At 41.4% G+C, this 16687-nt stretch overlaps 1 protein-coding gene across 3 annotated transcripts in view; it reads right to left on the reverse strand.

Moving 5' to 3' along the window:
* The window catches only part of RASGEF1A (RasGEF domain family member 1A), a 153156-nt gene that overhangs the window by 23907 nt on the left and 112562 nt on the right, over positions 1–16687 (reverse strand). The window contains exon 1 of one of the 3 annotated variants that reach the window (XM_066324150.1): positions 1984–2063. The exons of the other annotated variants lie outside the window; for them this stretch is intronic. Within the exon in view, the coding sequence (XP_066180247.1) occupies positions 1984–1989 (6 nt within the window). The 5' untranslated portion in view covers positions 1990–2063. Of the gene's footprint in view, positions 1–1983; positions 2064–16687 lie in introns of those variants that run through there. 3 annotated transcript variants of the gene reach the window in all.

The raw sequence follows: 16687 nt of genomic DNA on the forward strand, positions 1-16687 counted from the left end.
AAGATAAAAATACAGAATGCTTCCTGAATTTCCAAGGTACAGAAGTGGTGCCTTACTGAACAAACAAATACTAAGCCTTGATGTTGCCATTTTTACTCATTTTGAAGTCAGATCTTTGGCCAAAATACTTCACTTGTGATGATAAATCCTTCACCACTTCTGTAGCTAGATGTACTCCAGGTCTCAGCACAAGTGCATGTAGATATCACTGAAAACAGTGGGGGATATCCTGTCTGATCAAAATTGTCTCTTTTTTTTTTATATATATATATATATTTTTTTTACATGTACATGAAACCAGGAACTGGGTGGAACTGTGACATAAACTGTAATATACAAGTCTAATTTAAACCGTCTCTTTGGAGATCTTTGCTTAGGCTACAAACCTGTTGTCGCAACACAGAAACCACATGAAGGTTTAGGGTTTGCACCTCCCTTCCCTTGGCCACAACTGTATCACTGCACCGCAGCCTCTGAGTAAACTCTAGGGGTCTCTTGTTTGTTTTAAATTGGCTACAGCTTAAATCTATGCAGAAGGCTAAACAAAACATCCTGCTACCGTATGTAAAGGTTGAAAACGCTATTCAGCATCAAAACAGTTCCCCCTGGCTGCTGAAATAGTCAAGACTGTTTTGGAGATCAAGTGCAAAGAAGGCAGCCTTAACTCTTGAGCTACTGTCTCTGAAAGAGACAAGATATTGACGTGGATGAAAAGCACTTATGGAGATGAAAAGGATTAGGCCATTACTGGTACTTTTAACCTGACAGCTGTTTCTAACTGCGCTCATCTCTCGCACTTAAGTCTTGTCCTGAGCAATTTTTTAACGCAAGGCACATTTTTCCTCTCAAACTCTCCGAAGTCAATCATTTATGTTTACAGCTGGAATACAGAACATTTTTCTCTTCTTAGGCACTGATAAATGCTAGGTGCATTGTGAGGAAAAATACCAGTACTAACAGAACTTGTTTATCAAAGTGACAGATTTACTTATGTGTGAAGCTGATAAGTAGAACTGTTTCGTGGCTTTTACCAAAAGACCATTGCGTACATACGTGATAAGAGATATAAGGGAAGTGTAATTCCTTCTAAGTTAAAGATAGTAGCTGTTTAATAGCAACTAGGGAGACCACAATGAGGAATGGAGTTCAGTTTCAGAAGTTCAGGACACAGAGTCGAATAAAATAGAAAATGCAGGATCAAATGTCATATCAAAAGAAATGAAAAAATGACAGTTCTGCACAAAAGTGCATTGAGGTTACTCAGTATTTTACAGATTTATCAGTCAGGCCCGAGCTTTGCAGTACATGGCACTGAGAAACGGCTGAAGCATACTCTGAAGCTAACGGCTTTGCTATCTGTACTATGCAACTCGCCAGTAATTTGCTTTTTTCCCTTTTAAGGTCCACAGCAATACAGTCCCTAGCTGCTTCTCAGGATGGTCTGGCTGTGATGAGCACTTCTGGCTAATAACGTGAAGTTGCACGGGGCTTTTAAGCGAATCTACCCATCAAACAAATCCCCGCCGAAACGATGCTTTAGCGGGAAACGTACCCCGCTTTTGCCATCCGCCCTTTTAACTCCTTTAAGGCGTTCATTGTTGCATCAGTTTGGTTTTTAAAGACCCCTCAGGGGCGCAGCCCCGGCTGTGTCCCCCGGGCTGGCTGTCGCCTCCTGCGGTGCCACCCGGCTCCGGGGCCAGCGGCGGGGCTCTCCCGGGGGTGTCCCGGGGGCGGGCACAGCCGGGGCTGCCCCCCGCCATCCCGGCCCCGCTCCTCGGGCGGGGAGCGCTGCGGCACGGCCCCGGCAGCACCTGCCGCCCGCGGCGCCCTCCCGCCTGCCCCGGACACCGCCGCCGCCGCCGGCTCCGCCGCAGGGGCAGCTCCGCGCCAAACCCACCCGCGCCTTCCAGGCTCACGGGGCTCCCGCTCGGCGGCACCCCGGCGCTGTGTCCCCCCGGAGCCCGCAGGCGGCGCGGCGCTTACCCTCATCTTCCTGGGCGCCGCGCTCCCCCGGCGGCGCGGGCGGCGGCCCCGCGGCTCTGAGGGCTCGGAGCGCTCTGACAGCTCCGCCGCCGCCCGCGCCGCGCTCCCGCCGCGCCTGACGTCACGGCCGCCGCGGCGCCCCGTTGGCTGAGCGGCCGCGGGGCCCGTTTCAAACGGGGCCGCGCCCGGGGGAGCCGGGGCGCCTCTCCCCTCTCAGCGCTTGGCCTTTATGCCTCGCTTCGGGTGGGCGGGTTGCTTGTTCCCTCCCCCCTGCACACCTTGTTTTCGTTTGTTTGTTTGTCTTTTCCCTTTCCTGTGTTTTTCCCCCACAGATACACACAGGTTCTCCGGCCCCCGGCCCGCCCGTCCTTCCGCGCCCTCAGCAGTGCGCGGGCCCGTGCGCGCTCCCCCCGCCGGTGCCGCGGCCGCCCAGCCCTCCCCGCTGATAATTGCTTTTTAGTCTTCTCTCGGGCGGAGTTGTTTCTCTCTTCTGGCCGCCTGAGCCACTCGTCCGATAGTTCTGGCTTGTCCCGAGCCGAAGGGCTGACGCGGGAGCAGCCCCCGTTGTGTCACACACGGGCACGGGTCCTGTCTGGAATCTGATCTCCCATGGAAAGGCTCCAAGGCGCATCCAGCCGCCCCACAGAGTCCCTCACCTGTACCCAGCACCAGCTGAGAGCTGCCATCTTTGCTGCCTTTTCTCAAAAAGCAAATCTTTCCTGTCCTGTTGTTGGTTTTACTTGAATTGAGGTAGTTTATTAAGTGCTACGTTGTCTCCAGTCGTTAATTGTATTTATTTTTGTTATTTAAATTATTAATTTAATTGCTGTTTGAATATTGAGCAGAAGCCTTCACTGGTTTCCATGGTGATTAATGTAGGAAAAGCCTTTTTGGAAGTAGGTACGCCAACTCTAGGTAGGTGGGCATGGCAAACGAATTTGGGCACACGCACGTGCTCAGGAGCGTAAGGAATAGATCATGATTGCTCACAATTTGAGGACAAGCACTGTCATCCATTCTAAACACGCATTAATTTTAGAAGGATGTGTAGCTACTCATCATCTTTACTGCTTGCTTACTAAATTCCTTCTTGGTTTCCGAATTCTAACAGTTCTGCTATAGAGATTATTTTCCTTATTTAAAATGAAGTTTTTCTTTTGAACAACTACCAGAAAAGTCAGGTTCCCCCTCCCCCCCAAGTCTGCTTTGCTATTAGTCTCAATCCTAATCCAACCTCTTAGCTATACTCTCCAGCCTTTAGAGTGTGAAGGTGATGCAGCAGATCTGATGCCTGTTTGTATGGAGACTTTCCTCAGTCCCAGCCCCCTGCCTGCCTCGGACACCGAGCAAGTTCCAGGCAGCAGTCCCGGGCTGGAATCCAGTGTCAGACCTGCTGCACTGCCACATTAGGACCTTACTGTGTAAAGCCACGGGAGGGTGAGGGACAAGTTTGGTTAAGTCTTGTTCAAGCATATTGAAGTTCTTTATAGCAAGTTATCAAAAGCAGAGGGTAAGAATTTATAGGCTATCACTGTATAACATGATAATATTTCTCTCTGAATGCTATGAATATCTTTCAATATCTCATCTAGTATTTACGGCTAAGAACAATACCAGCACGGCTAAGAGCAACACCAGCAAGCCTGCAAATAAGTATGCATGAAAAACAGGTATTGGATTTCATTCTGTTTCTGTGCTAATCTGTTTTCCCACCTTACTCAAACATTTGCTGAGACTTGTGGAAGAATATGTCCATTAATCTTAGCAAAACATACCTAGTTAATTGAGCTCTAGTCACAGATTCAATCTGTTGTAAAAACAACTCCTGATCTTTTTGTTTGTTTGGGGTTTTGTTGGTTTTATTGACATCAGAAACTAGATCTGTCCTGTCACTGGAACTAAGAAATGCAGGAATTAAGAAACATGCCAACAGAATTAAGGAAAACTATGGTAGCTGGGCACGCTCTTTCTTCTCTGGGACATGTATCTATACTGTGGTGTTTTTCCGTATTTATCCATTCAGTAGTCCAGCAGAGTCTGTTTAGACTTTTATTGTATGTATATGTAAAGGAGCATATGCGTGTATATTTCTTTGTATACATACCTAGGTATGTGTACACAAATGTTGGGGGGTGTGTTAGGATAAAAGTTCAGGGAAATGTCTTTTCCTTTCCTAGGATACATGATGCTTGGTTTTGTGGACACTGGATTGTGCAGTCTTGTTGGAAAGATAGTTTTTACAAATCAGAGGAGCTGGAGGCCTAAATTCAGCTTGTACAGCATGTAACAGATGAATCATGTTATCATTTTATTTCATTTCCCCTTCTGTAAAGTATGGATGATGACCTTTAGCTATCTATATTCTGAGTGTTGAAATCTGTTGATACAGAAACTCTCTGAGGTTTAATTGTTTTTGTAGTTATGTAACTTCTGTTCCTCAGCAAATTGCTTGCATTTTGAAGATGTTTCCATCAGGCATTGCCTCATGTTTCTGGTGGGTGGACCCCGGAGCAAATTTAATCAGCAGAGCCTGTACTCGTTCTGTAGCTTGCTTTTGAGGCAACACTGCTGTGGTTCACTTGAGCTGGTCAGAGCAGCATCTTGCTGCAGAGTGAGTCAGCAGCAGCCACGCCGTGACTGTCTCAACCTTCAAGGTTGCTTCAGCCTCTCTCACACTGGCTAACATCACCCTAACACGTTCCATTATCTTGTGATAATGACCTGGGTTGACACTTGCAGTATTTGGGTTCTATTCCTGCTTGTGCTGTGGACACTTGACTGATAAATTTTTTAATCCCACTGTGCCCTTAGTCCTCACAGTAAATGTGTATGATTAGTATTCAGCTGCGAGATGCTGATAAGGATATTTTCACGCTGTTGCGCTTACTTTGTATGTTTGTATATTTGGGCAGTAAGTTTTTGCTTTATTGTGTTGGAATACAGTTTCCTAGTACAGTCACATCTTCAGTGGAAAATTGCTGGTCAATAGCTCGGTAAAACCAAGAAATTTTAGCAAACAAAGAAGGGTGAAAATGAAGGAAAGATCATTTTAAGAGTGAAGATTATAAAGAGAGGGAAAAACAAGTTTGAATTTTTTTCCACTTGTCTTACATAACAGCATTTTGGAAAACAATTGTTTAAATGTGCTCTGTGTGTATTTAAAATGTAATTGTACTTAAGAAAAGTCAGACATTAGAAATGTCATCAATGCTGATCTGAGGCTATGAAGTCAATTATAAACGGACTCTCCTAGAAATGCTGTCCTTGGAGCTTTCATTGTCAAGCTACTGGAGTCACTTTCTTGGTCACCTTCCACACTAGTCTGTTAATAATAAACATTTGGTTTCATTTAACAGAGTGTGTCAACATGCTTTAAAGCCCCAGAATCTGCACTGAAGGAAGCAAAGAGGGACAAAGCCACAGAAACTGGCATTCGAAGTGAACCTAATTGTGTATGGCACTGTTCACAGTGTTGATTAAGCACCAACACAGCATCGAGTCTTCATCTGTCCACTCCCACCCTTTTATGCCCACAGTAGGATGAATACAACACTTTGCTTAGGTCTTTGAAGCACTGCTGGGTTTATGCCTAGCCTTGTTTCTTACTTGGAGGGCAGTCTGAACTGTTAGCCAGAGATCTCCAGGCCTTGCAAGTGGCCAGGGTATAGAAAGTGACTGTATTTGCAGGTTATGTTCTCTTCCCCTGGTCCATCATACCCACAGAGCAGTACAGAAACCCTGCTGTATGCCCTCCACCTTTATGGGTGTAGTTACAGCAGAGTGTTCTGCTCCTTGCCATGGTGGAAGGCTTTAAGGCATATGCAGACTGATACTGTCATTTGGAATTCAAAAAACCATGCTATATTAAAAATGTGCATTTTATTAATGGGTTTTATGGATTGATGGCCTTGGTTGTAGACAGAGCCCTTTTATCTGGACTTGGAATAAGGGATTTGTCCAGGAAATGCCATTAAACTCCACAACAATGGCTTTTACATGGACACATGTTGATATAGACTACTTGAAAGACTTCATAATTTAAGGAGTAGAATGTAGTTTGAGCTTCAAAGCCGCAGGTGGCTGTCTTCAGGGAACATTTGGGTTCTGGTTTGATTTGTAGGACTGAACAAGTGTTCAAGATTCCCTTGTTGTACACAAATTTTAAGATTTGAAAGCTGTTCTCAAACCACTTTTAGATCAATTTCAAGCCTTCTAAATTTCAGAGATTCATGCTGCAGAATATCTTGATGGCACATTAATAACTTGGCAGCAGATGGGAGTGGGAGGAACGAGTTCCAAATAATGGTTCTGAACTGAGCAAAGCTTTATAAGCTTGAAGCAAGGTTGAACATGCTAGCCAGCAGTCTGTGGTTATTACTGATCATGCCTTTGTCCTCCTTCTCTCTGACCTGGGGCATGAGGAATTTTTCCACACAATAGTGTTGTCAGAGCCAACGGGTATTGTAGTTTGAAAATGGCATTTGCCATTTCGAAAATATTTTGCTGAAGAGCTCCTGACCAGCTCTCTACCCCTTAGGTAACCAGCAATTTTAAGAGCAAACCAAGATGAAAATATAGGAGCAGCATAAGGTGTGGTTTGCTGCTATGTCTGTTTTTAATTCTACCTGAAAGAGAAAATTGTTGTGAAAATTCTGTTCCATATCTTTGGAGCAAATTGCATTTTTACTGGCATAAGGTCAGCTCTGTGGCACCACTGAGAATAACTCTTCGCTGGGCAGTGTAAAACAGTTTTTTGCTTGGTGCTGTAGCTCCCCCTTGGACTGAGAGGAAAGATTTTTCCCCAGGATTTAGAGAGGACATGGTGCTAATCCCCAGGTATTTTTGTGCCTTTGCCAAAATAACAGATTTAACATAACCTGACACAGGTTGCCTGTGATACTGGTGCGTGGTTGTTAATTGACAAATGAGATTTTAATGGTTGTTTTGGCAGTGCTGCTGAAAAGAATTCACTAGTAGTCTGATTCCTGCTTTTCCTAGATACTCAAGCCATAGAAATCTGTAGTTTTTAGGAATTATCTTGCCTGATGGTTAAGATTTAAGGTACATTCAGTTAGGAAACAACTGGATCATTCAGCTTTGATTAAATACAACACAAATATAAAGGGTTGGTATTTCTGCTTTTCACTAAGGATGTTAGAAGAGATCCCTTACAGGAGTCTGAGGACCTCAGCTCATTTAAAAGCAGAGGAGAGTTAGTCAGAGAGTGAACTATAACAAAAGATCTCAGAGGAAGATGTAGGCTGGCCCTTCTCTGCTTAGAGGAGCTGCTAAAACTTGTCACACATAAATGGCAATTTGTGTGTTTTCAGGAGCTGATGGAACATTCTCAATTTTTTTAAAGAAAGGGCAGAAAAGGCACAAAAAACTTATTTAGCTGCTTTTAATGTTTGTGATTCAGTCTGATTTTGACTCCAGCGAGGAACAACAGAGGCATGTTAATGTAATATGCACTCTTTATATTAATTTTATCTCAGGCCTTTTAAAGTTGACTGTTTAAAAACAACTGTGATTCTGTTTTAAATTGGGCTCAAGTTTGGGTTCAAGAGGAAGAAGGTCTGGACTTATTCTAGCTAGTGTGTCCTTTACTTGCATATTCATGCTTGCTGTGACACCAGCAATTCCAAGTCTGTGCCACTGAGCAGAAAGGGAAAATCAATTATGCCAAGAAGGGAGCATGTACATACATCAGCAGTTTGGTGCCCAGGGGAAGAAAAATCTGCATGTCTGCTGATGTCAATCTTCTTGATATGGTATTTTTGTAAGTGCACGTGGGTTGCTATTTCTTTTTAACTAGCTCAACAAAAAATAAGTTTATTTTTAGTGTTATAAGCTTCAGGGCATCACAATTAACAGATCAAAATTGCCAGTTTGATTAGTCAACCTTCTGTTTGCTTTAGCAGAAAATATAACAGGGACATTATTAGCATTCCCACAGGTATTTTGGAAGATTCATTACGATCAGTTATGGGATCCACATTTCCCCCTTAATTTTCATTCTCTTTGGTCCTACAGATTTTATTTTTCAGCTGATGGAGAGAAATGCTGGGCTGATGAGCTCATTTGCAGTACTTCACCTGCAGCTGTGTTAGTTTAAAAGCATTTCCATTGAACATGTGATGGGTCTTGTCTTACCTGCATTACTGCAAGTAATTCGGTTCCCATGAACATCTATCGCTTGGACTCCTTTTGCTGATGCTGCCAAGAAGTTCATCAGCAGTTTTTGGGGTAGTTTTTCAGCAGTCTGAAGTCTACTCATTTTGCAGGGCTCTTAACTGCTGCTAGTTTAATTCCAATGCCTTTATTTGGAATAGAACCAAGGTGTGATAGTCCTGATAAAATCTTGAGGAAAATACACGGCGAAGTATTGCAAAAGTAGTTAAATATGGTATATTTTTAGAATAATTTTAGAAAGAGGCTGCCACCAAATTCAGTATTCAAAATTAATTTTTAAGGAAGCATTTTGATGACTAACAAGAGCTAGTGAACAAATGGATGAGATCCCAATACTTAGTTTTATCTATAAGCACTTTTCTATCACTTACAGTGAGTTTTAGCATAGTTTAGGAAGGACTGACACTGTCACATTACAAACTGTGTATTGGATTGGTGCTGGATAGTACTGAACAGAGATTATTGTTTCATATATATGGGGTTTTTTCCTTTTTTACATATCCTAAGACACAGTCTCAGACTATTCAATCATAAACTATTGAATGTGAAACTCTAAAATAGTATGGCTCTATGTGGTCAAATTTGCACTGGGTTAAGCTGAGGACTGTTCTGCAGGTGAACAAACTTCCTGCTGTAGATATATAAATGTCAACAGTAAAAAAATAAAAAATCCCAATTATTTACCTGTCTGCTAGTGATATTAACTGAACAATTACCTGATCTTGTGTTTTGCTAAAGCATCTTGACATGAATCAGTCACAGAGTTCACATGACTGACCTACTTTGGCCCAAATCTTTGTGACAGTATCGTTGTAAGGACATAAATGTAAGTGTACTATAAGTAAAAGATTTGCTGTCTTCCTGGAGCTTTTGTTTTCCCTGTAGTCTGTGCTGGTCAAGCCACAATTCAGATAGCTCATGATGAAAAAACAATGTGTTCTTTGAACCTGTTTGCTTTGCCTTTTAGGGCTGACACTCACCTGAAAGCTAGCTAAGTCAAAGGATAACAAGCTTCAGTAATTTCTAGTTGTATATTTTTTTAGGGGCAAGGGGAGCACTTAGATTTTTGTCAGGAGGCTATTATTGGATTTTTCACCCTTTTCTCTGCCTTTTTTAGGTTGATTGTGCCAGAATTTAAAATCATTTAGGGAGGTTGTTTTATTATTTTACCTTAATATTACAATCTACATTCTTCTGCTTTCTTACCAGAGGAAGAATCAAATGGTATAAAACAAATACAGCGAATTCAAGAGCCACGTATGTTTTGATGAGTCTGGATTTCAACCCTACAGCTGCTGCTGTGGCATGAAACAGATGCCTTGTCAGCCAGCAACTTCAAAGGGGATTCCCTAGGCATGAGCATGTGGGAAACTTAAAACTGATCCTATTTCCCCAGGGGGAGCTTGTTCCTTCTGTTGCTCACTTGTGTTCCCCATTAGGCTCTGTTCTCAGGTCAGCAGAGGCTGTGCACACCATGGGCACAGACTGGTTTAGTTCAGGTTTAGAGACTTATTTTAAGGTTGTCTGTGGGTGGCTTTCTCTGTTTTGAGTTGTTAGTTTTGGGGGATTTTTTGGTTGTTTTTGGCTTTTTATTTTCATTTTTGTAGGGATGCCAAAGCTCCCTAAAATCCATGGTCATGTTAGTAAAGGATTTTTTAGACTAGATCTCAGAAGTCTGTGATCTCTGTAGAATTTGGAAAGTGCTGTAGTGGTTGATGCTATTTTCCCTGCATTTCCTACTTTCCTTAATACCTTTTTTTTCCTCCAGAGCTCGACAAGGTGCAAACAGATTCAGATTGTGGAAAAAGCTGAGGAGAGAATCTGTAGAGATATATGCTGGGTTTGTGAAATGAACAGCTGTCTCTAAGACATGGCTGCAATAAATGTAATAAAGCATTAAGTGGTGTGAAGAAGTGGTCTCCAGTTGCCCAGGAAAATATAACTGGCTCTTTTATTTAGTTTTCTCTCTGTAAAGTTTTGAAACTATCAGACAGAACTCTACATACAAACTGTAAAATGTCATGTAAAGCTCATATATACACTTGTTGCATAAAAGCTAAAATATGTAAAAAAAAATTCAATTATTTTAGACAGCAGGAATGAAAACAATTCTAAACATTTATTTAATTTCCTTGCCATCCTGTGGTGCTTCTGTGTATCCTGAACTGATAGTTACCAACTGTTTGACTGATATTTGAGCTGGTGGTTTAAAAGTAAAAGCTTTCCATGTCTCGGTAGATTTCCTGGCTAGTCTATTCATAATGACTTTAACTTTCTAATTATATGAGATTTTTGGCCAGGTAGTTCTCTCACACTTCTTTAAAATCTGTACTCATGAAAAAAAGCTTCCAAGTGCCTTGCCCCAAGTGAAGCTGCCTAAGCATAATGACGTAACAATGTTGCAGTACTGATTATTAATTTGGGAATATTCACTGAAAATCAGATTGTTTTTCTTGTATAGGAGACTAGTTCCCTATTAGTATTTTATAATTTCCTCTTTTCTCATTTGCAGCTCCCACAGAATATGTGCATGGCAAAGATGAGTTAGAAATCCTAAACTTGCAAGACATCCCACTGGGAGTTGGCTCAGCCCTAATAATACCAAAGCAAAAAAATACAGCTTGCTTCACGTGAAGTGTTGCAAATGCATTAAGTTATTTAAACAGTTATCTTGCAAATTCTTAATAAAATCTAGCCTAGTTTCAGTTAGGGAGATCTAAAATGCTCTATTGTGTGTTTTCAGCATAAATGTTTTATAGATTTACATATCACAACCATTTTCTACCTAACATACTATATTCTATCATTTTATGTTGTTCCAAGAATAATTAGGACATTAATATAAAGCATTATAGACAAAATTCTCCCATGATTACCCACCAGCATGCATCAATCCCTCTGATAAGAAGGCTGAGGGATTTCTTGTCATATTATACTTTGCGCAAAACCAGAAAAGGGGATGTATCACATTGTAACTACTGCCATGTTCCTTATTGGATCTGTTGTTTCCTTGGTATGAAAATTTGGTGATGCTGGAGAAATTTGAGACTACAGAGGCACTCCAGTGTTGGCATTTTAAACACCTGTGTTGTAAGTTGACCAGAGTCTTGCTGCATGCCCTTGGTAGATGAAGTTAAACACCTACCCCCTCTCACAGCTATGTCTGTTGAAATAAAGAAGGGTTTTTTCAAGTGGAGCAGTTGGTTCTAGAAGTGGAATTATAATTTTAAAGCAAAAGATGAAAAGCATTGACTATGCTAGGGCTTTTTATTGGTAGTTATTTTCTAAAGTAAAAGAAAGTCTTGGATGCCCCTAGCATTGGATGATACATAATAATTCATATTAGCTAGTAAATTAATTAACTTTTTAAATGGGTATTTTATGAATTTGTTGAAATGGCTGCTTTATGCTTTGCAGTTCCCAGGGAGTCTATTGAGAGAAATAATTTTGTTGTTGTTGTTGCAAAAGCTTGTTTACTGCCACTAAAAATCTAGAGAACATCGATTGTTTTATGTAATCACTTCATTTTTATGGTTTGCAAAATACTGGCAGACTTAAACTGAGGTTGGTGAAGGAAGGCAACACAGGATTTCAACAAGGGTGTCTGTAAATAACCATACAGAAACCAGGGCAAAACCATAAAAGCTCATCTCTGGCCTGTTGTCTGCTCCCCTTGTCAAAACTGTGAATAACAAGGCACTGAGCCTTGCTGCCAACCACTGCCTAACCCAGCACTGCCCACACTTCCACAACTCTGAGACAGCAAAGCCAGTCAAGGAAAACAGGTCTCTGATGAGAGTGCAAAAGCCGAAGAAGTAGCAGTATGTATCTCCACCTTCCTACAATCTGCACTATCATGGTGATCATCTGAGCTCCAATCTTCACAGAATCCACAAAATAAAGTAGAATTACAGGAATGTAAGGCAAGTGTGGAATGCTCACCCCATATCTTTTTCTGTAATGTAGTGTAGACATCCAAGCAAAAATAGCTTATCCAACTGCAGAAGCATTAGTACATGGAAGATTTTATTCTCTAATTAAAATGCTAGATTGTAAGGAGAATTTCCCAATGAATGGAAATAGCCTGCTTAGGCACCCTCTGATCTGAGCTGGCGTTTAGCTCTGTGTTGGCTGATGAAACTTTCAAGACAGATGTTTTGCCCTGGTATTGACTCCTGGGGTGCTATAGTAAATGACAAGATTTTGGCATGGTATTTTCTTTAAAAAAACCTTCCTTAAAGGAAAAGAATTTTCATATGGAACTTTGTCTTCTGATTTTATCCTGAAAACATCAGAATTGCATCTGAAGACAATTTATATTTTCTCACAAAACCCTGCTTTGACATTGTTTTGTTAATTGAACTTCTGAGGATGTGCAATTCCAATGTCTGTTTAAGGAAGCAGTGTGGCTTACCTGGTTCACATATTCACAGCTAAGCTAAACTCTCATCTTTATTCTGTGCAGCATTGCCATTTCTACTAAACCCTAATCCATTATTCATAACTGCTTCTAATTTTGGCCTAACTTTGAACTGGAGATAATTGGAATGTCTCCAATTGTCTCGTATGTTCGTACATCAAAGAGCATCAATTCAGAAGTTACCATTGTTCTTGTGGTATATGTATGTGCATGTTTTAAAGAGTGAGGAAATACTGTTTGGTTAGTGATATTGGGATATTCTGCTTTCTTCTTTCAAAAATAAATGATAATAAATTTATGATCTTAGGGAAGGGGTGGCATAGGTCATCACGTCCAATGCTGCAGATCTGAGTATTAGTACCAAACTTCTTAGAAGCAACAGAACTCATCTAAGTGACCCTAAGTAAAGGTTAATGTGCAGTGTTACTTAATCTCTCCTTTCCCTTTGGTGCTGCTTGTGATCACAAGTCCCTGTTCTCATTACTGAGCAAAATGATCTTATATTTTTATTATTACTATCTTTCCTTATTTTTTCTTCCTTTATATTGTATTGATACATTTGGTTCAAAGTCTGATTCTGCATATATTTTGTTTTTCAAATGCAGATAAAAACTACCTCACCAAGAGCAAAAATGAAAAGATTTTGCAATTTTTTCCCCCTAAACTCTGGATATGCTATCTCCGTAAAAGTGACTACTAATAGTCTACACACCTAAGAGCTCCGCTGAATCAAGCACAGCACTCTAAATGTTACAGCACTGAAGTTACATCCCAGGTTGATACACAAAGGAAGTATTTTGATTTACCTTGAAGTTCCCCATTCAGTTTCCTGCCAAGATCTCTGCTCAGTTTAGAACATAACCAAAGTTTTTACAGACCAGAAGCAGTCGATATCTCTTCATTGGCAACAGATAAAAACTAGCAAAATACAGTTTGGTCAGTGAGTTTTTGTGGGTCTTTTTCTCCACATGAAAAAATAACCTTTGTTAAAAATGGCTAGAGTCCTCAAACCTGAGCTAAGTAACTGCTGCTCACTTCCCTGAATGCCTTGAGGAGCACTCCTGTACAGCTATGGCAAATGTCCCAGCATAATTTTTCATATCCTTTTAGTGATAATTTGTGCTCAGTTTTCAGCTGCAAAGGACTAAAAGAACATTTCAAGCCCACACAAAGTCTGACAAGAGCTCGTGACTGTCTACAATTTGGAACAGCAGGCTGCATGTTCCCTGTTGCAGCAGAGAAGATGGTCAGGATTTGGCTTATTTAGAGTTCCTTTTTTACCATTATTAAAATACAGCTGATGATCTACCAGAAAAAGAAAAAAAAATTGAAAACCAGGAATTATTATTTTTTTTTAGTTCCATGCTAGTAGATTAAATAGTTTGGTAAGGTTATGAGAAAAAAGGAGGGTAAGAGTGGATTGAAAATGCAGTTTACGTCTTAATATGTTGGTGAATAAGGAGCGAAAAATCAGTCCAGGAAAGGCATCACTCACCTTGTAAGCTTTTAACCTTTCCCCAAAGGCCTGTCTTGCAAATCCCCTGAAGTCTCATGCCCAGCTACCAGCGTTTTTTGCTACCCATCTCTCTCTTCCCCTCCTCCAGCCATCTTCTTGCCCCTTCCCCCCTGTTCCTATTAAAAGGAAAGCTACTGAGAGCAAACAAGTAAGAGACTCAAGCTTTCAGTCAAAGGGGAGAGCTGAATAGCTCCCACTCAGAGCGAGTCCAGCGGATCTGGAGTCAGGGCCCCTTCATTAATGAAAAAGGAATCTGTTCACCTTCTGAAATCTTTCAGCACTCCCTGAAGCTGCCCGAGCCACACAACTTGTGTTTTTCATAAACTTCCCCACCGTGACCACAGTTCCATCTCTCTCATGCTTTCCTCCATCTCTTGAAAACTAAATATGCAAAGGTAATTTCCCTGCTCTTGCTGGGTTTGTGATGTTTCTTTGCTCATCAGGAGATGCCATTTCAAATTAATTTCTTTCCCTGGCCCCTAAATCCTTGGTTTATGTGAAAAAAAAATATTTGGGCTTAGAATTATATGCAAAAAAACATAACATTTGCATCAGGCTTGCCAGACATCTGTGCAGTACAGGTCCAAACACTGGTTTCGATTCTCAGGCTCAGTGGTTTCTACTGGCAATTTTTTCATTTAAACATCTTCTTTCAGTTCACACCCAGCTGAGTTTTGTCTTGAGCTTATTTGGGTTACAACAAACCCTGGAAATTCAAATGCAGAGCTCAACTGAAACAGCTGTCCTTTCTTTTATCCAAACTACATTACCACCTAAGATGCTAAAATCATCCTTACCTCCTGAAACTTTGCTCAGCTTTGGTGAAAACCTCATAAACCTAGCATGGTACCTGCTTGGTTTGGGAATGTTTTATTAGCTCATTTTTAAAAGAAGTCTATATAATAAATATGAACATGTACGACATCAGGCATTATATAATTTCTTTTCACATGCTGTCAGAAACAGAGAGGCCTTCTTTGTCATTTAATGTTTTTCCTGTATCTATGCTGTAAAATAGTTACTGGCAATGAGGGAATAAAGCAGTGGGGAAAGACATTATATATGTTTTCTGTGAGAGGCACAGAGCAAGCATCCAGTTATTATTCTGTGGAGGGTCTTAATACTTTGGCGAAAAATATGTTGGTAGCACTCCTGCTATGATCACATAGGTAAATATAAGTGACTTTTCTTGTTACAGATGTGGGGAAAGATGCATTGTATGTAGGAATGTGAATCAAAAAGGAATGGAACTTGATCAGAAATTGGTGTTTTATAGATGCAGTGTTGCTGAGCATTGGTTTAGGCTTTGATAGTGCCTTTGACATGAGGTAGTTTGAGTTCTCATTCTTATTTGGAAACAGTTATGCGCCAAATTCAGACTCCTTTTGATCTTTAGATCCATTCTACTTCGAGAGTTGTATTTTCTATTAATGCATAACTGATAGTGAACATTTTTTTCTGTTACTCTGCCTGGTGGAACATGCAGTATGACTTTTCTTCTAAGAAAGAGAAAATAGTTTTGATTGTTGAGTTCTGTTTATTTTATGTTGATGTTACACACAGCTTGGGGATATAGTGGCTGACTGAATCTGAAAATCTGAGCAAAAAGTACATAGAATTCTTGAATAAAAAGAGATATCTTGTCAAAACAAGCTCTGTGCAATAAAAATTTCCATGGCAGAAAAGAACGAGGAGAGAATGTACAACTGGAATACTGTCTATGGGATGTTAATTGATGTGGGTGCTGATTGCTTGCTGATTTAAACAGATATTTTGAGTGCTCAGAACTAGGGTATGAAATGCTGGCAGTAGCTTTCTCTGCCTGCCAATCACATAAAATAGTATTTTTTGATTGGAGTTAGAGATGTAGCTCTAAGATTATGGGCACAACTGTGTTTCCCTCTTCTCCCCTTCCACTTAGTTGTTGGGCTTTTTTTCGTGCCTTAAGTGCCTTAATTGAAAATTGAAAATAATTGGGTCAGAAGACAGGGACCAGGGCATCAGCTGCAGCAGTGAGTTCAGCTCCTGATGCATCCAAAGGCCATGGCTGCAGCCAGTGACAGTGCAATGTGCCAGTATCAGCTTGTTGTGACTCAGCCACTGGCACACCAGCAGAGGAGCAGCTGTTCCTGGTGCCGCTGGTGAATATCCCTAGGGTTCCTGTGTGTGCTCCTGCCTGTGCCTACTCTTCCAGCTGTGGCAGTGCCTGCTGGCAGGCTCCTGAGCAGCAGTAGAGGGGATGAATTTGCTTCTGCTCTACAGGCTTGGTTTTACACCGGCAGGCTTTTCTCTCCTTGCCATCACCTCGAGGCAGAGCAGGGTGCTGCTGCCTGCCAGGATACACTGTGCTCGGGCTGTGCCCTCTGAGTGCTCCTGTGACCCAGCCCCAGGGCTGCCCAGACGCCTCTCCCACCCCACAGCCCTCCTTGCTACTCTCTGCCCTTTGAAGAATTAAGAAATCAAAGTTTTAAATTTAAGTTTTAAAAGACTCCTCCTCTCTCACTGCTTGGTTACTGGGAGTGCTTTGAGACGCAGCCAGGATTCCCTTGTACTTTAAAGAGGCCACTGAGGCTCTG

The sequence above is a fragment of the Sylvia atricapilla genome, chromosome 8 (assembly GCF_009819655.1).
Source record: "Sylvia atricapilla isolate bSylAtr1 chromosome 8, bSylAtr1.pri, whole genome shotgun sequence".
NCBI classification, from domain to species: domain Eukaryota; kingdom Metazoa; phylum Chordata; class Aves; order Passeriformes; family Sylviidae; genus Sylvia; species Sylvia atricapilla.